At 39.0% G+C, this 27355-nt stretch overlaps 1 protein-coding gene across 4 annotated transcripts in view; it reads left to right on the top strand.

Moving 5' to 3' along the window:
* The window catches only part of LOC126199070 (aminopeptidase N-like), a 585568-nt gene that overhangs the window by 497538 nt on the left and 60675 nt on the right, over positions 1-27355 (top strand). For all 4 annotated transcript variants that reach the window (XM_049935786.1, XM_049935785.1, XM_049935787.1 and 1 more), the window contains exons 11-12: positions 1677-1951; positions 25503-25690. In XM_049935786.1, the coding sequence (XP_049791743.1) occupies positions 1677-1951; positions 25503-25690 (463 nt within the window). The remainder of the gene's footprint in view (positions 1-1676; positions 1952-25502; positions 25691-27355) is intronic.

Here is a 27355-nt window from a genome sequence, read left to right as displayed (position 1 = left end):
TTTTGTGCCTATCTGTGATTCAGCATCACTGCTATGTAGTGAGTAGCAAAAGGCAATGTCCTGACTGACTGACTGACTGACTGACTAATTCATCATTGCTCAGCCCAAACTGCTAAGAATAGAAATTTGGATAAGGTTTGGATCTTATACTGTAGGCATTGTTTAAGAAGGAATTTTTTGAAATTACAACCTTAAGAGTGTGAAATAGGGGATGAAGAGGTTTTTTTTAATGTTGCTATTAAGACCATTTAGAAGCTAGAGCTACAAAAATGGATATTTGATTTCTTGGTCATAATAAAGAAAAATATGCTTCAGCATTTTTTGAAATTTAACCTTATGGGGATGAAATAGTGGGTGAAAGCTTTTTTTGAAAGTATATCATTTTTAAAGAACTACTAAAATACTTTCAAAGCTACATCTATGAACACTGTTAGACTTCTCAGTTACAAATAAAAAAATACATCTTTCAGTGTTTTTGGAACCTGAACCCCTAAAGAGGTGAAATGGGAGGTGATTTTTTTTAATGAAAATATTTTATTATGAAAGTATTTTTAAAGCTAAATCTATGAAAATTTGTAGTAGGCTTCTCTGTTAGAAATAAAACAGACACATGCCACTGTTTTCAGAAATTCAATCCCTAAGGCAGTGAAACAGGATCAGACTGATTCAGTGACTCATCATCGCCCTGCCCAAACCCTGATGATAGAAACTTGAAGTTTGAACAAGGTGTGGATCTTATACTGTAGGTATTGTCCAGAATTCCACACCTAAGGGGACAATGCAGGGGATGAAAGGTTTTTTGAAAGTATTCCACTATTCAGGGAATTTTGAAGCTAGACATATGAAAACTGGTATTTGGTTTCCGAGTCAGAAAATAAAAAAATACATGTTTCAGCACTTTTGGAAATTCAACCACTAAGGTGGTAAAATACTGGGTGAAAGTTTTTTTTGAAAATAAATAATTACTAAAGAACTGCTTACGTATTTTTATAACTACATCTATGACAATTGGTATTTGACTTCTTGGTTAGAAACAAAAAAATAAAAAATTGTGTGTTTCAGTGTTACTGGAAATTCAACCCATAAGGGAGTGCAATAGAGGATGCAAATTTTTAAGGAAATGTTTTGTTACATTAAAAGAAATTTAAAGCTAAATTTATGAAAATTGGTATTTCACTTCTCAGTTACACATAAAGAAATATTTGGTAGGAGATGAAAGTTGCTATGGAAATATCTCTGTAAGAACCCAAAAGGCATGATTAACGAAAACTTTGGATACCAGAATCGCTGTTTGGTAAGAAGTACATTTGGAAGAGACCGTGCATATATGACATTAATTAATGTGAAAAACTTAGGTGTTGCAGTGTGTGAACAACGTAAAAACTGGATTACATAAAAATAAAACAAAAAATCTCTGCAGGTCATGCTGTCTATGTAAGCAAAGCAGCAGACACTGAGCTACTTAGATTACGAAATATCCAGGTATTGTGCATTTAACTAATTAAAAGTATCAGGAGGTACATCAGTCTGCATGTGAGTTGGTACCATTGCATACTCCTCACCTAAAAAACTTGTTGTTGCAAGACTGTTAAATGCTGTCCTCCCTTTTTGTGTGATTACTGTGTACTACAGCAATAGTCACACAGTGTGACACCTGTGCCTTGGTACATCTGCAGGCTTCTTCCGCATCAACTACGACACTGCAAGCTGGCGACTGATCCAGGAGCAACTGACATCCAACCATCTGGCGGTCCCACGGGAGACACGCGCCCAGTTGGTGTCTGATGTGTTCAGCCTGGCACGTTCCGACCATCTGGACTACGAGCTGGCCCTCAACTTCTCACTATACCTGTACCAGGAGGAGGACTACCTGCCGTGGGCCATCACCTTCCGCGTCTTCGACTACCTGGACTCTTTCCTCATCTCCACCGGACATTACCCTGCATTTCAGGTGAGTAACGTTGGCTCTTCCTTAAACATCTGCATACACATTTCCAGAAAAACCATTTTACATGCAAATTTGTCGGAAAAACCTAATACCCAATGGTCTAGTCAGTTGACAAAATCAGATACTCACTAATCGTATTGATATCAGATCAAAAGACTATGAAATGTATAATCAAATACTACATTGTGTCACCTGAAATTGCTGCACTGAAGATTCTTCTCAGCAAATTTACTACTGCTGGGTGTTGCACAAATAAAAACCACATGTAGCAATTAGTGCCTATGAAACTTGGAGGAATAAAAAGTAAAAGAATACAAAAATACTCAACACACTGGACATGATGGGGTGACCATATAGGTTCTGTACTGTTTTAATGTGTTGTTCAGGGGTATTTCCTGAGTATTTTGATATAAGGGACCCATTGTCTCTTGCAGCACATTACAGAATACAGTAGAACTCCAATTATTTGGATGACTAGGGACTGGACCCGATCTGAATAAAATATCCATGTAATTGAATATGAGGCGGTACCCAAAAAAACTGGAACTATTTTTTAAAAGCTATATCTTTTCATATTCTCTGCAAAGGAACCTTATCCCCTTCAAACTACTCTCCATTACAACTAATACATTTGTCCCACCTGTACTTCCAATGTTCAAAACATTTTTTGTTGTTATCATTAGAAATTTCTGGCAGTTCCTTCCTTGTTTTTTTCTCACCTTCTTCAGTGGTATCAGGTCAGTGTCCTTTCATTCCCCTTTTCATGTATGGAAATAAGAAAAAGTTGCACAGAGCCAGGTCAGGTGAGTAAGGTGTGTGGTATCATGCTATTTTTATACAAAAACTGTCTAACAGAGATGGCTGTGTGTGCAGGTGCATTGTCGTGCTGGAAGAACCAGTCTCCTCTCTGCCACAAGTTGAGTCTTTTTTGATGAACTCTGTTGTGCAATCTTCTTAAACCTTCCAAACAAAAGGTTTGATTGATGGTCTGACCTGGGGGAACAGACTCTGAATGTATTACACCCTCGGAATCAAAAAACCAAATTGGCACTGTTTTGAGGATGTTTCATTTGACACAACAACGTTTTTTGGACAGGGTGACAATGACATCTTCCACTGACTTGACTGTTGCTTTCTTTCTGGGTCATAACCGTAGCACCATGATGCATCACCAATAATAGCCTTTGACAAAGAATTTGGATTAGTTTCAAGCAGTTGTTTCAAAGCACAACATGTATCAACTTGACATTCCATTTGATTGTCAGTCAGAACCTGAGGAACAAACTTGGCAGCAACCTTTTTCATTCCAAAAATCTTCTGTTAAAATTCTGTGAGCTGAGGTCAAAGGTAACCCACTAATCTCTGGCAGTTGATCAATTGTCTGTCGACAGTGTGTCACGACAAGCCCTCAAATTTCTTCAATATTTTCTTTGATTTGGGTAGCTGATGGATGTCCAGAACGACGTTTGTCATCAAATAACATGTCACCATTTTTAAATTGAGCAAACCACTCGTACACTTTAGTTTTTCCCATAAAAGAGATTCGCCGACATTTTAACTGAACAGAAAACAAAATTTTGCAGCTACACATTGTTCACTTAAACTGGCCAATATAAAAAACAAAATGAGAACAAAACAGGCCTAGATAAAACAATCACTGTAGATGAACAGAACAAACCAGGTTGACACCACACTTGGCACTGGACTGGCAATGAGTTGCACTATTCCCGCCTAGTGGCAGAAATGTATACTACACAAGTTCTGCCCGCGGCAACATTATTTGAGTTTTTTTTATACCTCCTTATAAATCGTGAAATCAGATCATATCTTTATAAAAGGCTAAATTTGTGTGTGTTACTAGAGTGACATAAATGTAAGGAGTACAAAACATTGTTGTTTAGATTTTGTACAGTACTGTAGTTAGATACAGCATCAGTTCTTGAACATGTAGACGAATGTCAGTTGTTTTGCTGTCTTCAATCATTCTCCTGCAGCCAAGTCTCACATCTGCTTGACAATGAGCAGTTGTGTACAGTCAGGCTGTCACACCATCCATGTTAGTGCAGTGTCAAGACATACAAACATATCTCTGGCTGACGGTCCCGCATTTGGTTCAGTGGCAATGTCATCCTCCTGGCCATCAGTTTGTCCTCTCGCACTTTGAATGATTTCATTTTCATTGAGAATCTGAACTCTATCATACAAAGAATCACAAGCTGGCCACTCACCTACAGTATCTGCACCACAATTAATACATCCAGGAATTTTCAAAAGGATCTTTCTTATGTCCTGAAGTAATTTCTTGTCCTCTTCCCCTTCTTTCTTCCTCTTCCTTTTCATGCTTCTTCTTTTCATCTTCAACTTTCTGTACCTCATCTTTGTTTGAAATTCCTTTCAGTTTATTCCAAGCCCTTTTTATTGTGATTGTCTTCACTAAATTCCCTGCTTCTGCCACCATGTAAGAGCAGCCTTTTAAATTCAATTTTTGGTGGGGAACCGCAATGCCTTCTTAGTTTCCATCTTCTGTGGAAAGCTGTCTTAGCAGTTTTCTTCTGTAATGTCACTTCATAGTTTTGATAACTGATTGGCCCATTGGCTACAGCAAACTTGTTATATTTGGTGGGAAGAAGAGCATTTCGAAACGCCCATTATCTCTATCAAGAAGACTTCCTGTGGGATGGGTGGGTATATTGTCCAGCAGGAACATTTTCTTACTGCCTTTTTTCCCTAAGATATTTTGGTATTCTTGTACTTCAGGTGTGAAAATTGAATCTACAATTCACGAAAGAGAGTAGCAATAATCCAGACCTTTGGTTGATTCTTGTAAAGGTTGGGAAGTTTTTTAACGTTTTTGAAAGCCTGGGATTTTTTGATTTTCCTATTGACAGAGAGCCTTCCAAATAAGGCCTGTCTCATCTTCACTGTATAAAAATTCAGGATCATGATATTCTCCCCCAATTTTGCATTTTTCAATAAAATTTTCTGTAGCTTTTATGTGTGCTGATAGTTATTCGCCACTTACATCCAACTCACAAATACCGTGCCTTGCCTTGAAATTTCATAGTCAGTCATTGCTCACTTTAAATGAAGACAAACTGTCTATTTTGTAGGCTGAAAGTTCTGCATTTTTGTAAACAATTGGCTCTGAAAGAGGGTTTCCCAAAGCTCGCTGCTCCAAAAACAACACAAATATGGCCTCGTAAAGTTTTGTTACTTGTTGTTTTCATTGCTTTCCTCAACAAAGTCCCATTTTCATCATCAAGGATAGACACTGAGTTTTAAAATTGATGACCTTTTCTTGTCTGAATTTCTTGATGTTGCCATGCTAAACATCTCTGCTAACTGCATACCACTCATGCCTTTGTGTAAATGTTCAAGAACTTTTACTTTGTCTGCCATCAAGAAGAAAACACATTTCCTTTTAGAAGACATGTCCACACAGTAAATTAAAACATACACACAGAAGAAAAATGAAAGACATGGGGAAGCAGAATATACAGCAAGAAATCAGTGTATATGTGAAGGCCACAACATGGACTAATGTATGTTGCACAGATAGGCACCTCAAACAAAACAATGCCCATATTGCTCATGAAGCACTGTGTGTACTGTATTCAATCATCATGGGAAGATATTTTGTTTTAATACATTCGCTGCAGATTCATTTTAGAATGATAAAGGTACATACAATGTACTGTGCACTGTAATAACTATCAAACAATACAAACCATTTTAGTTGTACAGTACAAATTCCTTTTTCCTCGTATAAATCTGTATAACATAAACATCTACACTCTGCAAACCACTGTGAGGTGCAGGGCACAGGGTACATCCCATTGTACCAGTTATTAGGGTTTCTTCCTGTTCCATTGACGTATGTAGTGAGGGAAGAATGATTGTCTGAATGCATCTGTGTGTGCAGTAATTATTCCAATGTTATCCTCATGACCCCTATGTGAGTGATATGTAGTGGGTTGTAGTATATTTCAAAAATAATCATTTAAAGCCAGTTCTCAAAACTTTGTTAACAGATTTTATCAGAACAGTTTACGTCTTATCTTTAAGATAAGTTCCTTCAATATTTCTGCGATGCTCTCCCATGGACTAAACAAACCTGTTACCATTTGTGCTGCCCTTCTCTGTATATGTTTAATATCCCCTGTTAGTCTTGTCTGGTATGGATCCCACAAACTTGAGCCATATTCTAGAATTGGATACAAAAGTGATTTGTAAGCAATCTCCTTTGTAGATTGATTGGACAGTATTCTACCAATAAACTGAAGTCTACCACCTGCTTTACTCATGACTGAAGCTGTGTGATAATTACATTTTACATCCCTGCAAAGTGTCACACCCACGTATTTGTATGAGTTGGCTGATTTCATATATGACTCATTGATATTATAGTCTTAGATTACTACATTTTTTGTCTTGTTTTGTGAAGTGCAATATATTACTTGCTAAACATTTAAAGCAAGTTGCTAATCTCTTCACCACTTTAAAAGTTTATCAAGATCTGATTGAATATTTATGCAGATTCTTTTGGGTAGTACTTCATTACAGATAACTGCATCACCTCCAAAAAGCCTGAATTTATCATTTCTATTGTCTGCAAGGTCCTTAGTATACAACATGAACAGCAAGAGTCCCAGCACACATCCTTGTGGCACACCCAAAGTTACTTCTACATCTGATGATGACTTTCCATCCAAGATAACATACTATATCCTCACTATAAAAAAGTCCTCAAAGCAGTCACAAATATCACGTGATACCCCATATGATCATACTTTTGACAACAAGTGTAGAAGTGGTACTGAGTCAGATGCTTTTCAGAATTCAAGAACTACAGCATCCACCTGATTGCCTTGATCCAAAGCTTTCAATATGTCATGTGAGAAAAGTATGAATTGAATTTCACATGACTGATGTTTTCAAAATCTGTGTTGGTTTGCGTAGAGGTCTTTTCGTTCAAGATACCTCGTTACTGTGTTCCAGATAGTTGTAGTTTAGATGGTTTGAGTTTTATTTAATTGCAATTCCAATGATATCCAGGGGCACTGACTTATAAAAGATATTGGGGGGGGGGGGGCTACACTGGGGGTCTTTCCCTGGGAAATTTTCTAAATTTTAGATGAAAAATAGTGAGTTTTGAAGTTTTTTTAAGCATTTTAGAGTCATATAAACAACATTGGTACTGGACTCTTGAAAACTCGACATTGAGAAACTTGACAAGCATGACACATTTTTCATCTTTGAAAAATGAAACAAAACATAAACACACAAGGTATTTTCATAAAAAGCTTATTTAATTTATAGACATAATCATGCTTATAGACTATTACAGAGCAGTGAATATATAGGTCTGAAAAGACTGAAATTATATTTAAAATAATCTTAATCTATCATTAAAAGAATAAAACATAAAATATTGCTGTCACACAGAAATAGCACTATGATTAATAACTGAAATAGCTAATTTAAGCTTACTTTGAATAAGGCTCATGGTTCATTAACTAAAAACAATATCTCAAAGTTAATGCTTTAATACAGTTAATAAAGTTAATACATATGCCTAATACTTTCAGTCAAAAAGTATGTAAATAGCAGGTTTTAATTGGGTCCTACACCCTAAAAGTATTTAAGTATTTGAAAATAACTAATACAGTACTATAGTAATACAGTTCTAAACTAGTACTAATATTTTGATACTGAAAATTTAACATTATGTATGTACACAATTCTCTATTTTATAAAGATTTTTAATATTGCTCTAAATGCCATTATTAGGGCTAGAGTGTCTTTAAAAAGGTGCAAATGTCGGTTGTCTGACTGGATTACTGAATATGAAGTCATTGATGACTGGTCGGATATCCAATTCATCCAAAACATCTCGGTAGGCATGAAGAGCAGCCAAGTTGTTCAATCGCTTCTCTTCCATTGTTGACCATAGATATGACATCAGACATCTAAGGGCACTAAATGACCATTCTGCTGTTGCTGTTGTGATTCCAACGACTTGGAGAAGCTTAATGCACTTGACTACTTCACATAACTTTTCTCCAACTGCAGGCTCTTGTGTAATGTACTTTCATACATCACACACATTTTTTAAGACCAGTTGTTTTTTATTAGTGATATCGGCTAACATATTCAAGTGTAAGCACAGTTACTCAATGTCTAGGTCATTTTTGAAAAACTCAGTTGACTTTTCCAAATTTGTTTCACCTTTGCTTACTAAAAGAAAGCACTCTTGCTCAACTGCAATGACCTGGGTGAGTCCAGTTGAAAGCAACCCACTCAGTAATGCATTAATTGCACCGTTTCACAAACTTCAATGTAAGTAGCTTTGTAGTATTCCTTTGGGGTTCTGAAAGTGTGTGGTGAGCTGGCTTCATTGTTTTTATACTTCTATGGTATACTTCGATTCCAAGGAAGTGAAGGATCATCAACTTGTGAAGGTTTTTCTTTTAAACACAATTCCCAAAAGTGTTCAAAACTATCATGCCTTCCATTCAATATACAAATCAAGTCCTCATATATTTTTTTCCAAATCAGCAACACTTAGATGAGGGCATTTAATTTTTTCATTAACATCCTCGACTAGGGTCATTGCCTGGCAATAAAGATGTAAAAAGAAATAAGTCTTTAACTGTAGCACTGACTCACATTTGTAACCTGCCTCTGTTTTGTCCTCTGCAGAAAATGTTTCAAAAAACTCTAGAAGTTCTTCAACGTTTTTCAATATTCTCAATATACTAGAAGCTCACGTAGTCCATCAAGTCAGGCAAAGGGGTCGTAGACCAGCTTGGTCGTTGGCGCTCTCACAGCGTATGCTTCCGAAAAGTCCCATCCTTTTGTTGGATTCCCTTACAGTGTTTATTAAGTCCTTGGCTAAAGCCATAATATCCCTCATAAACGTAAGATGGCAGGGCCTGTCTACAACTGCCAAGTCTAAACCGTGAGCAGTGCAGTCCACATAATGTACTTTTGGTTGTACATCCAAAACTAACCTTTTTAATCCTTTGAACTTACCTCTCATATTCGAGGCACCATCATAGTACTGTCCTCTTAAATTATCCATTGACAAATGAAAATGAGCAAAAACATCTTTTAAAATACTAAACGGAGATTGTGATTCATAGTTGGGGGTCTCATATAAGCCAATAAAGTCTTCATTGATGATTAAGGAATCATCAACAGTATGAATACAAAATGACACTTGTTCATGAATTGAAGAATCACTTGTTTTGTCAACCATAATAGAAAAATGTTCAGCCTTCTTGACTGAAGCCAATACCTTTCTCAACACACACTTTCCTAGTAGATCAATGATCTCGTTTTGAATATTGTGGGTCATCTACTTATACCCTAAACACCCTAACCAATCTTTAAACTCAGGTATGTCATTCTTTTGGAGTTCCAACAACTGAAGAAAATTTGGCTTTACGTCTTTGTACCCCCTAATTGCTAGTCCTTGTTGGCATAGAAATCACACAGTAGTAAATATTGTCTCAAGAGCTAAACAGCCTTTCTTCTTATCACTATCTAACTGCTCATTCAATTAGGAGGCCACACTTCAGTTAGTGACAGAATTTAGTTTCAGAACACCTTCTTTATGCGTAAATGTATTTTCATGAAGATGGAATTTTCCAAAAGCTTTTTCTACTTAGAAAACCCTATGGAAGTAAATGCATCTTCTTTTTTTGAAGAAAATTGTAATAGATTTGTAGCATCTGCCTCTTTGCAGGTTGTGCAGAAAACATTTTTGGTAGATGCTTCATATTCTAGCCATGTATATTTGATCAACCAAGACTTCTGAAATGATATTTCCTTACTGGATTGTTAAGGTTTCAGCTGTGAACAGTTCTTGCCTGAAGATAATGAAGCAATTGATGATACAATAACTGTTTGAGGTTGACTTGCAGTATCATCAACTTCCAAGCATGCCCTTTTAGTAACAAATTTATCCATTCCAAACTTAATTCACAATACACTAAGAGACTAAAGTAAATGAATAAAATATAGTCATATAAAATAGTCCACTAAACACTACAGTCAGAAAACTAAACATGTCTGCGGCATGCACTGAATGAAACTATCCAGACTGAATGACTGTGACAGCAGGATGGGCTTTGTATAGCCGCAGTGTCATAATGTCTCAAAACATCAAGGCGACATGAGGTGGAGCATTCCAGGTGCTTCTGCTCCAGTCCTTTTGATGTCATTGCAGCCACAGCACTGGCCTGCCAGTGCCAGACTTTAGCCGAAGGTTTGCACACCAGGACAGATTCTAAGTGTCTTTCTTATAAATTACAGAGTGCAGCAATCAGTTATCCTTTTTTAGATTTTATTGCACAAATCCATATTTCGGCTAGTAGCTAGCCATTCTCAATGCACTATATTCTATTCTGAATGCATGTAAGTCCCTGTTGTTCAGGCATCAGTCACAGTTCTATTCAAAGAACTGTGACTTACGCCCAAACAACAGGTACTTACATGCAATGAGAACAGAAAATAGTGCATTGAGAATGGCTAGCTACTAGCTGAAATCTGGATTTGCATAATAAAATCTAAAAAAGGAGGACCGATTGCTGCACTCTATAATTTATGTCACATAACAGTCACTGAGTGCACCCACTTTCCGAATGGGAGGTAACCTGATGAAAATTCTAAGTGTGCCTGCACCACCATAGCACTATCACGATTCACACAACTTTTTTTCAGTTAACCTACTTACTACCATAATAATTATTTGTTTTAACTCATTACTGAATGTATTTTAAAAGGTAACTATCATCAAACAAGGAAAATAAAAAATTCCGACATAATTTTGTGATTTTACAAAGCATAATATAACTAATAACTTTTTTAAATTATTGGGGGAGGGGGAGCTCCACCCCTCCAAATGAATTTTTGAGGGGGATCGGGCCCCCTCAGGACCCATGGAGTCAGTGCCTGTGATGATATCTTACTCAGATTTATTTTTGTATGTGTAATGCACTGAACATACCGACACAACAGTGCAGTTGTCGACAGTATGTGCTGTGTGTCTTGTGCTTGCTGCTGTCAATGGTAATGCTCACTATCCAAAACAGTTTGGATTTGCTATTGTTCATTTCTATCCCAGGTTGCACGTTAACGGTGGTACACAGTAGTATGGACAGGTTTACTGATGAAGAGTTGGCTGATGTGCACCTCATTTATGGGTACACTGAACACAATGAAAGAGTGCCACATTGACACAATACTGAGTTCTTTCCCCAGTGATTTCAAGCACATCACAGTACATCTGCATCTGAGGCTTATTGCATTACTCTGTGTTTTGTGTAGTGTGTTTTGGTGATTCCATATTACACAATTTCCCCTGTCATGAAAATATTACCACAGAAGGAAAGATAAATGGGGTAACAAAGCAAATGAACCATAATTACATTATTACTTTGCAATGAGCCACAAGACACGTGGATCCCTTGTAATAAAAATACTCACAAGATACCACTAAACAACCTCTGAAATATTTTGTCAGTGTAAAGCTACATAAATAATTTGTTCAGTGTACTAGATATAAACCGCACTGAATAGGATAGGAGAAGGAGCAAAGGAATTTTGTCAGAATAGCTCTTTTTCTTCTAATATACAAATACAAAGCAATTCCAATTACTACCACTGTGAATACCTTAGTACTAATCATAATTTGTAGGCTTAGAGAAAGCTCTTGACAATATAACTGACATACACTCTTTGAAATTCTGATGGCAGTAGGTGCAAAATACAGAGAGAAGGGCAGCAACAGTTTAGGAAGGAGTCAGATAAGGCTCTACTCTATTCCCAATGTTATTGAATCTATACACTGAGCAAGCAGTAAAGAAATCCAAAAAAAAGTTGAAGAAGAAATGAAAACTTTATTTCAGAGATAACAAAGGACTTAGGGGAAGCAGTTGAAAGGAGTGTACAGTGTCTCAAAATCTACATCTACATCCATACTCCGCAAGCCAACCGATGATGTGTGGCAGAGGGCACCTTGAGCACCTCTATCAGTTCTCCCTTCTATTCAAGTCTCGTATTGTTTGTGGAAAGAGAGACTGTTGGAATGCCTCTATGTGGGCTCTAACCTCCCTGATATTATCCTCGTGGTCTCTTTGTGAGATATACAAAGGAGGGAGCAATATACTGCTTGACTCCTTGGTGAAGGTATGTTCTCGAAACTTCAAAACAAGCCCGTACCGAGCTACTGACTGTCTCTCTTGCAGAGTCTTCTACTGGAGCTTGTCTATCATCTCCGTAATGCTCTCACAATTACCAAATGATCCTGTAACGAAGCGCGCTGCTCTCCATTGGATCTTCTCTATCTCTTCTATCAACCCTATCTGGTACAGATCCCACATTGGTGAGCAGTATTCAAGTAGTGGGCGAACGAGTGTACTGTAACCTACTTCCTTTGTTTTCGGATTGCATTTCCTTAGGATTCTTCCTATAAATCTCAGTCTGGCATCTGCTTTACCGACGATTAATTTTATATGGTCATTCCATTTTGAATCACTCCTAATGCCTACTCCCAGATAATTTATGGAATTAACTGCTTCCAGTTGCTGACCTGCTATATTGTAGCTAAATGATAAAGGATCTTTCTTTCTATGTATTCACAGCACATTACACTTGTCTACATTGAAATTCAATTGCCATTCCCTGCACCATGCGTCAATTCGTTGCAGATCCTCCTGCATTTCAGTACAATTTTCCATTGTTACAACATCTTGATACACTACAGCATCATCCGCAAAAAGGCTCAGTGAACTTCTGATGTTATCCACAAGGTCATTTATATATATTGTGAACAGCAACGGTCCTACGACACTCCCCTACGGCACACCTGAAATCACTCTTACTTCGGAAGACATCTCTCCATTGAGAATGACATGCTGCATTCTGTTATCTAGGAACTGTTCAATCCAATTGCACAATTGGTCTGATAATCCATATGCTCTTACTTTGTTCATTAACAACTGTGGGGAACTGTATCAAACGCCTTGCAGAAGTCAAGAAACACGGCATCTACCTGGGAACCCATGTCTATGGTCCTCTGAGTCTTGTGGACGAATAGCACGAGCTGGGTTTCACACGATTGTCTTTTTCAAAACCTATGCTGATTCCTACAGAGTAGATTTCTAGTCTCCAGAAAAGTCACTATAGTCAAACATAATACGTGTTCCAAAATTCTATAACTGATCCATGTTAGAGATATAGGTCTATAGTTCTGTACATCTGTTAGACATCCCTTCTTGAAAATGGGGATGACCTGTGCCCTTTTCCAATCTTTTGGAATGCTATGCTCTTCTGGAGACCTACGGTCCACCGCTGCAAGAAGGGGGGCAAGTTCCTTCACGTACTCTGTGTAAAATCAAACTGGTATCCCATCAGGTCCAGCGGCCTTTCTTCTTTTGAGCGATTTTAATTGTTTTTCTTTCCCTCTGTCATCTATTTCAATATCTACCAATTTTTCATTTGTGCAACAATCTAGAGAAGGAACTACAGTGCAGTCTTCATCTGTGAAAAAGCTTTGGAAAAAGACATTTAGTATTTTGGTCTTTAGTCTGTCATCCTCTGTTGCAGTACCATTTTGGTCACAGAGTGTCTCGACATTTTGTTTTGATCCACCTACCGCTTTGAGATAAGACCAAAATTTCTTAGGATTTTCTGCCAAGTCAGTACATAGAACTTTATTTTCGAATTCATTGAATGCCTCTCACATAGCCCTCCTCACACTGCATTTCGCTTTGTGTAATTTTTGTTTGTCTGCAAGGCTTTGGCTATGTTTATGTTTGCTGTGAAGTTCCCTTTGCTTCCGTAGCAGTTTTCTAACTCATTTGTTGTACCACGGAGGCTCTTTTCCATCTCTTATGATCTTGCTTGGCACATACTCATCTAATGCATATTGTACGATGGTTTTGAGCTTTGTCCACAGATCCTGAACACTATCTGTACTTGAGATAAAACTTTTGTGTTAAGCCATCAAGTGCTCTGAAATCTACTTTTTGTCACTTTTGCTAAACAGAAAAATCTTCCTACCTTTTTTAGTATTTCTATTTATGGCTGAAATCATTGAAGCAGTAACCGCTTTATGATCACTGATTCCCTGTTCTACATTAACTGTTGCAAATATTTTGGGTCTGTATGTCACCAGAAGGTCTAATATGTTATCACCATGAGTCAGTTCTCTGTTTAACTGCTCAAGGTAGTTTTCAGATAATGCACTTAAAAAAAATTCACTGGGTTCTTTGCCCTGCCACCCATTATAAAGGTATAAGATGAACATTTACAAAAGCAAAACAATATTATGAGAAGGATAGTTGCTACTCAACATATAGTGGAGTTTCTGAGTCATAGAAGGGCACAGCAAAATGTCAGAAAATGTACTTTTGGACAGTAAGGCCTCTGTCAGAAATAGACAACACACACACATGCACACTCAAACAAACGCAACTGGTACATGTGTAACTGGAGTCTCTGGGAGCTGAAGCCAAATTGTGAGTAGCAGTGCATGATGGGAGAGGCGACTGGGTGATGGGGTAATGAGGAGGCTGGGATGGGGAGGGGGAGGAATAGCTAAACTGCAACCCCTGTGCTGTATTTTATGTGTGGTCGAGAAACAGCTGGACCAGCCCATTGCTGAGCATGCTGCCTAACATAACATCCTTCATTTCAATGACTGCTTCACAGCCTGTACCATCTAGATGCTTCCCACCAACACCAGATTTTGTGAATTGCACAGGTGAGAACTCGCCCTGCAATATATCCTATGTACTCATAATCCTCCTGGCTTCAACCTTCATTAGTCACTGTCGCTACCTACCTAGCCCCTTCACTGTTCCTGTTCCAGCACTACAGTCCTCATTCCAGCAATGCATCCTCAGTCTCTTTACTTCTTTTCTGTTATTTTGAACCCCACCCTGTCTAATGTCCTGAATGCACCTATCTCCCCTACCCTCTCTCCACCTCACAGTTACCTCCCCCATTATGCCCCACTGCTCGTAGTCTGACTTCAAAGCTGTTGGAGGCTATGGTAGTTGTGTGTGTGTGTGTGTGTGTGTGTGTGTGTGTGTGTGTGTGTTATTGTCTATCCTCAACAAAAACATTATTGGCTGAAACCTCACTTTCTGACAGTCTTTTTGATATGCCTGTTGTGCCTATCTGCAACCCAGCAGTGTCTCAGGATAATAGAAGGTTGTTGTTGTTGTGGTCTTCAGTCCTGAGACTGGTTTGATGCAGCTCTCCATGCTACTCTATCCTGTGCAAGCTTCTTCATCTCCCAGTACCTACTGCAACCTACATCCTTCTGAATCTGCTTAGTGTATTGATCTCTTGGTCTCCCTCTACAATTTTTACCCTCCACGCTGCCCTCCATTGCTAAATTTGTGATCCCTTGATGTCTCAAAATATGTCCTACCAACCGATCCCTTCTTCTAGTCAAGTTGTGCCACAAACTTCTCTTCTCCCCAATCCTATTCAATACCTCCTCATTAGTTACGTGATCTACCCACCTTATCTTCAGCATTCTTCTGTAGCACCACATTTCGAAAGCTTCTATTCTCTTCTTGTCCAAACTGGTTATCGTCCATGTTTCACTTCCATACATGGCTACACTCCATACAAATACTTTCAGAAACGACATCCTGACACTTAAATCTATACTCGATGTTAACAAATTTCTCTTCTTCAGAAATGATTTCCTTGCCATTGCCAGTCTACATTTTATATCCTCTCTACTTTGACCATCATCAGTTATTTTACTCCCTAAATAGCAAAACTCCTTTACTACTTTAAGTGTCTCATTTGCTAATCTAATCCCCTCAGCATCACCCGATTTAATTTGACTACATTCCATTATCCTCGTTTTGCTTTTGTTGATGTTCATCTTATATCCTCCTTTCAAGACACTGTCCATTCCGTTCAACTGCTCTTCCAAGTCCTTTGCTGTCTCTGACAGAATTACAATGTCATCGGCGAACCTCAAAGTTTTTACTTCTTCTCCATGAATTTTAATACCTACTCCGAATTTTTCTTTTGTTTCCTTTACTGCTTGCTCAATATACAGATTGAATAACATCGGGGAGAGGCTACAACCCTGTCTCACTCCTTTCCCAACCACTGCTTCTCTTTCATGCCTCTCGACTCTTATAACTGCCATCTGGTTTCTGTACAAATTGTAAATAGCCTTTCGCTCCCTGTATTTTACCCCTGCCACCTTCAGAATTTGAAAGAGAGTATTCCAGTTAACGTTGTCAAAAGCTTACTCTAAGTCTACAAATGCTAGAAACGTAGGTTTGCCTTTTCTTAATCTTTCTTCTAAGATAAGTCGTAAGGTTAGTATTGCCTCACGTGTTCCAACATTTCTACGGAATCCAAACTGATCTTCCCCGAGGCCGCTTCTAGCAGTTTTTCCATTCGTCTGTGAAGAATTCGCTTAGTATTTTGCAGCTGTGACTTATTAAACTGATAGTTCAGTAATTTTCACATCTGTCAACACCTGCTTTCTTTGGTATTGGAATTATTATATTCTTCTCGAAGTCTGTGGGTATTTCACCTGTCTCATACATCTTGCTCACCAGATGGTAGAGTTTTGTCATGACTGGCTCTCCCAAGGCCGTCAGTAGTTCTAATGGAATGTTGTCTACTCCCGCGGCCTTGTTTCGACTCAGGTCTTTCAGTGCTCTGTCAAACTCTTCACGCAGTATCTTATCTCCCATTTCATCTTCATCTACATCCTCTTCCATTTCCATAACACTGTCCTCAAGTACATTGCCCTTGTATAAACCCTCTATATATTCCTTCCACCTTTCTGCCTTCCCTTCTTTGCTTAGAACTGGGTTGCCATCTGAGCTCTTGATATTCATACAAGTGGTTCTCTTCTCTCCAAAGGTCTCTTTAATTTTCCTGTAGGCAGTATCTATCTTACCCCTAGTGAGACAAGCCTCTACATCCTTACATTTGTCCTCTAGCCATCCCTGCTTAGCCATTTTGCACTTTCTGTCGATCTCATTTTTGAGACGTTTGTATTCCCTTTTGCCTGCTTCATTTACTGCATTTTTATATTTTCTCCTTTCATCAATTAAATTCAATATTTCTTCTGTTACCCAAGGATTTCTATTAGCCCTTGTCTTTTTACCTACTTGATCATCTGCTGCCTTCACTACTTCATCCCTCAGAGCTACCCATTCTTCTTCTACTGTATTTCTTTCCCCCATTCCTGTCAATTGTTCCCTTATGCTCTCCCTGAAACTCTCTACAACCTCTGGTTCTTTCAGTTTATCCAGGTCCCATCTCCTTAAATTCCCACCTTTTTGCAGTTTCTTCAGTTTCAATCTGCAGTTCATAACCAATAGATTGTGGTCAGAATCCACATCTGCACCTGGAAATGTCTTACAATTTAAAACCTGGTTCCTAAATCTCTGTCTTACCATTATATAATCTATCTGATACCTATTAGTATCTCCAGGATTCTTCCAGGTATACAACCTTCTTTTATGATTCTTGAACCAAGTGTTAGCTATGATTAAGTTATGCTCTGTGCAAAATTCTACAAGGCGGCTTCCTCTTTCATTTCTTCCCCCCAATCCATATTCACCTACTATGTTTCCTTCCCTCCCTTTTCCTACTGACGAATTCCAGTCACCCATGACTATTAAATTTTCGTCTCCCTTCACTACCTGAATAATTTCTTTTATCTCGTCATACATTTCATCAATTTCTTCATCTGCAGAGCTAGTTGGCATATAAACTTGTACTACTGTAGTAGGCAAGGGCTTTGTGTCTATCTTGGCCACAATAATGCGTTCACTATGCTATTTGTAGTAGCTAACCCGCACTCCTATTTTTTTATTCGTTATTAAACCTACTCCTGCATTACCCCTATTTGATTTTGTATTTATAACCCTGTAATCACCTGACCAAAAGTCTTGTTCCTCCTGCCACCGAACTTCACTAATTCCCACTATATCTAACTTTAACCTATCCATTTCCCTTTTTAAATTTTCTAACCTACCTGCCCGATTAAGGGATCTGACATTCCACGCTCCGATCCGTAGAATGCCAGTTTTCTTTCTCCTGATAACGACGTCCTCTTGAGTAGTCCCCGCCCGGAGATCCGAATGGGGGACTATTTTACCTCCGGAATATTTTACCCAAGAGGACGCCATCATCATTTAATCATACAGTAAAGCTGCATGTCCTCGGGAAAAATTACGGCTGTAGTTTCCCCTTGCTTTCAGCCGTTCGCAGTACCAGCACAGCAAGGCCGTTATGGTTAATGTTACAAGGCCAGATCAGTCAATCATCCAGACTGTTACCCCTGCAACTACTGAAAAGGCTGCTGCCCCTCTTCAGGAACCACATGTTTGTCTGGCCTCTCAACAGATACCCCTCCGTTGTGGTTGCATCTACGGTACGGCCATCTGTATCGCTGAGGCACGCAAGCCTCCCCACCAACGGCAAGGTCCATCGTTCATGGGGGAATCATTGTGTAATGTGAAGCAATGTTGGAAGCAGCTGCCGCAAGGTTTGATGGGAGTTGTTCTGTTGACAGCTGGTTTTGAGGAACCAGTGACTGAACTACGGCAGACAATGTGTCTTCTGGTTGCCGCTTGGTTGCAGGATATAGGTGACACAAGCAGATTCCAAACAAAAAAGAATGATAGGAAGAAAGATAAGAGCAAATTAAAATGTCAATATGGTGTTGAAAATGGTGCATAACAGTATTAGAAATAAAAAAAAAATTACATTGAAATTTTTAAAAAATCTATTGTATTTGGTGAGATTCAAACCCACGATCTTCTGCATGTATTTTTATGTGATAACAACTGTGCCACACCATTACCTAGTGGAAGATTGTTATATTTATGAGTCTGATGATCCAGTCGGAACAATTAATTGCAGTCTTAAAAAATTTGGTTTCACACAATGAAATGTGGGCATTTTCTTAGCATTGTTGTGTGAGTATGTGTGGGGGGGAGGGGGGAGGGGGGGCGGAGGTGATTGGGTGGCCTATTACTGATGAAGGCTTAGTTGGCTGAAAGCTCACTTTCTGACAACCTTCAAACTCTTATAACAACAGTTATTGGGAAAATGATAAAAAAATTTTGTTGCTGCATTGAGAACTTGTTTCTGAGCCACTGACACTACAATAAAAGGCAATGAATGTCATTTTTTCCTCTAGTGTTGTAGGTATTGAAATCACTACTTTTCTCAAATTCTGATGGTTTATTTATGTAAAATTTCATTAGCAGTTACTGTGTAGTTGTAGTTAAAGCGCAGCTACTCACAGAGGTCCACTGTAGGTTTATTGTTGTTGTTGATGTGGTCTTCAGTCCTGAGACTGGTTTGATGCAGCTCTCCATGCTACTCTATCCTGTGCAAGCTTATTCATCTCCCAGTACCTACTGCAACCTACACCCTTCTGAATCTGCTTGGTGTATTCATCTCTTGGTCTCCCTCTATTATTTTTACCCTCTATGCTGCCCTTCAATACTAAATTGGTGATCCCTTGATGCCTCAGAACATGTCCTACCAACCGATCCCTTCTTCTAGTCAAGTTGTGCCACAAACTTCTCTTCTCCCCAATCCTACTCAACATCTCCTCATTAGTTATGTGACCTACCCTTCTAATCTTCAGCATTCTTCTGTAACACCACATTTCGAAAGCTTCTATTCTCTTCTTGTCTAAACTATTTATTGTCCATGTTTCACTTCCATACATGGCTACACTCCATACAAATACTTTCAGAAACGACTTCATGACACTTAAATCAGGTTTATCGTATGGTAGCAAAACTGAGTAGATACTCTAATGTGTTACTGTGTAATTAATTTACACTTAAAAAATTGGTTCCAGTTGTGGCTACTAGGTGCAAATCCAGCACTGTGAATGAAAGAAAGATGTTTAGAAATGTTTCCATTTGTAATGGATTAGGAGCAGGACATGGGGAGAAAAGGTAAAATAAGTGAGGAAGACATAATGTTGATTTTATTATTAACCACCACTAACACAGTTTGTAGAGTATGAGCACCAGAAACGTTGACGAGATGCTGTATAGTGCTAGGTATGCACCTGGTGAGCAAAATTAGAATAACTTTTTTCAGCGTAGGATATCTACCAAGTTTAGCTGCCCACTGAACCTCTGTGAGTTGTTACACTTAAGTTATAACCACATGGAATACGTATTGCGATGGTTCAGTAGCTAAACTAAATTGGTTGAGCATCTCAGCTTCTTGCTGGTCAAGTTTTCATCAATATGCACACTCAAAAACTTGGAGCATTGTACTGCATTTACTGGCTCCTGTTCATGTGCTAAATTGATTGTTGATATGTCATTATTAGTTGTGCAGAACTGAATATGGTTGGTTTTCTCAAAATTTAGGTGGAGTCCATTTTACATAACCAGTTAATATTTATTTGCTATCACTCAAAGAGGATTTATTGCAAAACTAGTATCATATGCAAAAATTATCAGTTCTGCTTGATGAATATAAAGTGTAACCAATAGTAAAGTAGCAATAGTAGTGGGCCCAAAATTAAACCTTTTGGGACTCCCTTTTTGATTTCTCCCAATCCTAAAATTAGCTCTCCTTCCAACACTGTTTGAATTTTTCAGCATAACTGTTTGCATTCTGTTTGTTACATATGATTCAAACCAGATGTGCCTAACTTAAGTTCTTCTGAGATGATACAGTGTGTGTTGTGAGATGTCACAGTAAAGGTCGTGCAATGTGACGATTGTCTGTGCAACACTCGTTCTCCCACAGGAGTGATACGATGAGAACAGAGGCACAGCATCCAACAACAGCCTCACTTGTGACACGCTGCTGCCAGCCTCCTTGTGGACAGATTCCTAATATGTCACATATTTACTCAATACTGGGAAGAGGTGTGGTTGTCCTTCCAGCTATAAAAACAATTTTTATAGGTTAAATCTACGAAAATAATCAATTTTTGATAATATCTTGAATGTATTAATCAGCTACTGTGACAAAGCTGTGACTTCCTAAAATCGTGCCCTGAAATGAGATCTAGTCTGTCTGACATTTTATGTGCCATACCTAGAATAGCTTTTTATCACTCTCCCAGTCCCCACAATATCTTGGTGAGACCCTATGTTCCTTCTGTACCCATCTCCCTACCCTAAGGCTCGTACCCCTGTGACTGTCCCTGCTGCAAGACTTGCTCTATGCACCCCCCTACCACTGTCTATATCAGCCCTGTAACTGGTAAAACGTATACTATCAAACATGTGAAATGACATGTCACCTACCACCCGTTATGTAAACCCTATTTGGTGTTTTACATGGTGTGACTGACACCGAGTTATCAGTCAAGATGAATGGACATAGTCAGATGGTGTATTCTGGAAACACACAAAATCCTGCTGCACAGCATGCTCTACAATATGACCGTCCTGACCTTGGCACCTGTTTCACCATGTGTGCCATCTGGATTCTTCCCCCAGACACCAGTTTTTCAGAACTCTGCAGGTGGTAACTGGTGCTGCAACCCATCTGGCCTTAATTTGCATTAATTTCTCTGGTGTCAGCATTTCTTCACAGTAACGATTCCTATCTTCACTTTCTTTGTTTCCTATATCTTTCACTGTATCTTTCATTTTCTGACTTGCCTCATCCCCCCCCCCTTTCTTTCTCCCCGCCACTATCACATACTGCATGCTTAGCTTTACCTTCTTATTAACTTGTGAATGCTGTTTTGGCAGTAACCTCTGTCTTGCACATTATCCTGTCTTCCACATTTAAGCACTCAGATTTTCAAATCTCACCTGGTGCAGTCCCCAACAATCAGTATTTCCTTCTCATCCTGAACAGTAAGTCTCCTCTGACCTGGGGTTCTGGGCAACTTTTGTGAACTGTGCCTCTTTTCCTAAATCTCACCAGTCCTTTTCCTTCACCCCTCTTCTTCCCTCTTCAGCCCTCTACCAGAAGTAGTGACTGGCTCTGAAAGGTTGTGAACTTCAAACTTAAATACCTTTATATGTGAGTTCATCTGCCACAGCTCTTTGAGTAGATTTTTTCTTTATCTATACAAGTTTGATATGTTACAGTACCAGAGAAGGAAATTTGCTACTCACCATATAGCGGAGATGCTGAGTCGCGATAGGCACAATAAAAAGATTCACACACTCCTAGGTTTTGGCCATTAAGTCTTTGTTTTAGAGTGTAGTTTCAGCTCTCTGAGACTGCAGACATGTGTGCATGATGTGTGTGTGTGTGTGTGTGTGTGTGTGTGTGTGTGTGTGTGTGTGTGTGCGTATGTGTATGTGTGTGTACTGCTGAGAAAGGCTTAATGGCTGAAAGCTGTGAGTGTGTGAATCTTTTTATTGTGCCTATAACGGCTGAGCATCTCCGCTATATGGTGAGTAGCAACTTTCCTTCTCTGGTATTCTAAAATTCCATCCTGGCTTTTCCATTGTTCAATTTTGGTATGTTAGCTATATTTGATAAGCAGCACTCTGTGATGTAAACTGGACCAAACATAAACTTGACAGTGACTATATTTTTTACTGCAAAGTTTCAAAATGTGCACTGAGTTTTACTTAATTTTGATATATCACACTCACTAAGGACCATAGCAAGAAAGACAATTGTTCATTATTGGCTGTGATATCTGACTATAAGATGCAAAAAACAGAAAGCTTTTTATCAAGTAATCTCCTCAGAATTGAATGACAAAGACTGCATAGTGGAGAAACACCGAAACAGTAGTTTTCTTAATTTTTAACACAAAAGTAGGTTTTTCTAAGAACTAACAACAGGGGCAGATGCAGCATAGCTTTGGCTACATAAAACAATTTTTTGAGGCACATTTCCCTCTGTGTGTTCAGTATGATACAGTTGCACAGAGCAGCTGTCACCCAGTGTTGCACCGGGTGACGTGACAGAGATTTGTATCAATGTTGTCTCACTGTCATCCCAGTGCAAATCAGTTAAGTTGCTTCAACCATGTTTCTTCACACTCCATCCATGTTGATCATTTCTGTCTCATATTGTGAGTTGCATTGTGTATTGTAATTGTATCGTATATCACATCATCTCAGTAAGAACCATACCTAGAAATTTAACACAATATATGCAATTAAACACCTTTGAAATATCACCAAAAAAATCACCACCACCATTTCCCATCTCCAGTTTCCTGGGTGTGGTGTACAAGCACTTTCCATCTCCTTCTGTCTTCATGCATCTTCTGTCCCAGGACAGCTTCTCATTTGTGTCCTTTCTCCTCCACATCTCATCTTACAGTCTGTATCCAGCGTTTTCTTGGCCTTCCCTGTGGTCTTCTTCCTATGAGATGTAGGTTGGAATACCTTTTGGCAGGCCTTTGGCTGTTTGTTCTCATTATGTGCCCATACTGTTAAAGCCTACATTTCTTTATGACACTAGTAACACGAACCTCAATACCAGCTAATTTTCTGTTTGCCTCATTTCTAATTTTGTCCTCTCTAGTTGTTTGGTTCATAGTTTTAATGTATCTCATTTCTGTTGCCTGAATTCTGCTGAGTTCTATGTTTAGTAGGGTACATGTTTTTAAAGCATGTGAAAGGATTGGTATGAAATAGGTGTAATACATGGTCACTTTTGCTTTTCATGCCATTTTATTATCCAAGAGAAGATTTCTGATTTTACTGTAAAAATTGGATGCTTTCTGTGCCCTTCTGAGTATTTCCTGCTCAATGGTGTCATATTTTGAGATCATGCTTCCTAGGTACTTGAATTGGGAAATAGATTCTACTTTGATTCCTCCTATAAATATGTCTGATTTTGTTGCTTGCCTGTTGATGGTCGTTTTTACTGTCTTTGTTTTACTTATTTTTAGCCAGAAATTTTTGAATGTGTTGCTCCAATAATTAAGTTTCTTCTGTGCTTCAGCTTCTGTCTCTCCCATCATCACCAAAAACCAGGGCATTTGGTTCACTGTCTATTTTCTTGATAGATTTTCGTGAACTTGTCCATTATTATTACAAAGAGGAGTGATGAGACAAATCTCTTTGTTTCAAACTGTTCTGATCATCCATTGCCTATCTTGACACAACTGTAACACTTTTTGTATAGCATCTTGAATCTATCAGTTAGGTACTTTGATACCTTTAGGTCTTCCAAACATTCCCATATCTTGTTTCAAGGAACATTGTCTTATGGTTTTTCAATATCAACAAATACCATCAGAAGATTTTTTCCATATTCCCATTACTTTTCTGTCAGCATTCTTATTGCTAAAATAAGATCCATAGTACTTCAGTCTTTCCTGGATCCATGTTGTTCTTCCTCAAGCAAAGGTTCTACTATCTTTCTAAGTCTCATTCCTACAATATTTTCTAACAGCTTCAGAGTGTGTGACAGCAGCATGATGCCTCTGTAATTTCCCCATTTTTGTCAATCGCCCTGGCAGTATTATACAATGGTGTTTTGAAAAGTTCTCAGAATGAAGTAGGAAAAAAGTACTTACATCACTGAAACTTTTTTAATTTCCAATGTAATCTCCTTGTAGATTAATGCACTTGGTCCAACGATGGTCCAGTGCATTGATCCCATCTCAAAAATAAGTTTCCTCCAGACCTGTAAAATAGTTGTCAACCCCAGCTAACAGTTCTTTGTTTGAAGTGAATGTTCATCCACCAAGAAAAATTTTCAGTTCTGGGAAGAGATGGAAGTTTGACGGAGCCACATCAGGTGAATAAGGTGGGTGTGGCAACAATTCATACCTTAGTTCATGTAATTTTGCCACACCATTCTCATGCATTTTTCATCCAGCATCAAGAGTCATGGCACCCATCTTGCAGATAATTTTTTCATTTCTAATTCTTCAATTAAAATGTGATATACCCTTTCAGATGACATCTGGCAAGCGTGAGCAATTTCATGACCATTTTGTGTACTTTTGCAATCATTTCTTGAGTAGTGAGTCATCTTGGCTGACCACTACGTGGATCATCATCTAAGCTCTCCCAGCCAAATTTAAGTTCATCTGTCCACTTGGCAACAGTTGAATATAATGGAACAGACTCCTCCAGTGTATTCTGGAAATCAGCACAAATGTCCTTTGCTTTCATACCTTTCTTTATGAAGTACTTAATCCTTGCTTGAACCTCAACTTTTTCCTGTCTTCACAAATCACTAAGCAGGAACAACAACAGAGCCATGTCACTGCCACAGCTCTCTTCCAAGAGCACTGACGTGGCATGCTTTTACAGGCAACAGTCCAAAGAATATCACGTGAACTACTCGTTGCACTAGCCTGACCTCTTGTGATGATTCCAAGAACTTTTCAAACAACACTCATATTATTTAAGGCTTATAGTATGAGGTAAGTGAATGTATAAAGAAGATTCTCATTTGAACAACCCTTCTCACTTTCAGTGGCATATGTGTCTGTAACAAATATAATAGTAAAGTTATTGCAAAATAATTAGTGTATCCAGTATTTGTTTTGTGTCATAATCCAGCATATGAAGTGGTGCTGATTTGGTAGTGTGCTGTGAATGTGTCATCCTTGCAGAGCTACGTGAAGTCCCTCCTCGAACGGTTTTATTGGACGCTGACATTCTCTACACGCCCGGACGACGACCACATGACGAGGTCACTGCGTGCGGGGGTGGGGAAGTGGCTGTGCCGTGTGCGCGACTCCTCCTGCCTCGACTACGCATGGCAGCTCGCGCAGGCCGCATCCAGTCCCTCAGATGCCAAGTACGTATGGCCTGCCACCTGAATAGTGTTGTTTAGCCTAACGCACCCCACATTGCTTCAGTCCTGATCTGTAAAATACAGGGTATTTAAAAAATGTGTCGAATTCTTTGAGAGGTGGTAGTACTCATCAGAAAAAGAAAAATAAGTCCAATAAACAAGGGTCTGGAAATGCATACTTTCTGTGATGAACACATGTTTACAGGGGGTGTTCAATGTGGCATCCACTCACAACAGTCCACCCCTCTGCCCTCTAGCATAAGGATTGACACACCCTTTAAGTGTTCCCATAACCGAGAGTCTAGAGGATTTAGGTCTGCGGAATGAGCAGGCCAAGGTGTATAGATGCTTCCCCCCTCCCCCCACTCTCTCCCCCCTCCGGCCATTCCAGCGGTCCTGAAATGTCTGTGTCAGATTTTCATGCACATTGTGATGAAAGTATGCTGATGAACCACATTTGTATTCGTTGCTGCAGTGGCACAGCCTCCAGCAAGGTAGGCAATAAACTAATGAGAAAGTCTAGATAATGTGCCCCAGTTAACCATTGCGGTAGCATATACGATCCCATTAATTTATCGCCAAGTACACCTGCCCATACGTTGATTAAGAATCGGTGTTGATCCCTTCTCTCCTGAATTACTTGGGGATTTACATCTGCCCATAGATACTGGTTATGAAAATTCACAACAGCATCTCTAGTGAACCCTGCCTCATTGGTAAATAATATCTTGGATCTGAACAGTGGATCTGCAGCACATTTCTGCAACATATTGACAGAACCATCTGCGCTGATGAACCTGTGGCCTCAGGGCCTGGATGCGCTGTAGATGATATGAGTACAGCAATTATTTGTGAAGTATGCCCCAGATAAGACAGAAAGGCACGCCTCCTGCTGCTGCTAATCATTGCACACTGGTCCCAAGGGTCAGGGATTTCTTCTTTCATGTAGTACATGCTCCTCCATGTCAGGCATCCGGACTGTGCGGGGCCTTCCACTGACTGTCTTCCAAGGTGCAAGGGTACCTGTGTCCCTCAGACACTGGAAAAGTCGGCCAAACAGCTTATCAGGGGGCACTCTGCACTTTGCATATTTTTCAGTTTAGAGGGCAAGGTCTTGCTGCTATGTCCATTTGCTAAACCGTAGCAGAATATCCTATCCACAGTTTCACTTGTGGAGTAGTGTGCTTCCATTATTAACAAGTGGTGGAAGAGAGAAAATGTAAATGTATTACAGCATAGATACATACAAACAGCACAATAGCAGTAAACACACAAGTGAACCTGTGTCTGGAAAAGGTAAAACACCACAATACATACCCTGAATTGACAGTAGTGTACAATAAGGCACACAACCACGACGAAAACTAACGTAGCCTACAACATGACTCAAACCACACAATTGACTGTACACCCCTGATGATAGATAGAGCACTATGAGTAAGACACTGTAATACCCAGCTGATGCATTTGTTGGAGCACCAATGCAATGACTGTGCAAATATCCACAACCGAGCATTACACAGCCCTTCCTATAAACTCGTATTTATCTCAGACCCATTTATCTTAGACCCATTTATCTGGACCCATGTTAATTGGACTTATTTTTCTTGTTTCAATGCATAGTACCACCTCTCAAAATATTCAACACTTTTTTTTAACATCCTGTAC

Source organism: Schistocerca nitens, chromosome 8 (genome assembly GCF_023898315.1).
Source record: "Schistocerca nitens isolate TAMUIC-IGC-003100 chromosome 8, iqSchNite1.1, whole genome shotgun sequence".
NCBI classification, from domain to species: domain Eukaryota; kingdom Metazoa; phylum Arthropoda; class Insecta; order Orthoptera; family Acrididae; genus Schistocerca; species Schistocerca nitens.
The sequence above is the reverse complement of the archived record's forward strand: the minus strand, read 5'-3'. Positions and strand labels throughout refer to the sequence as shown.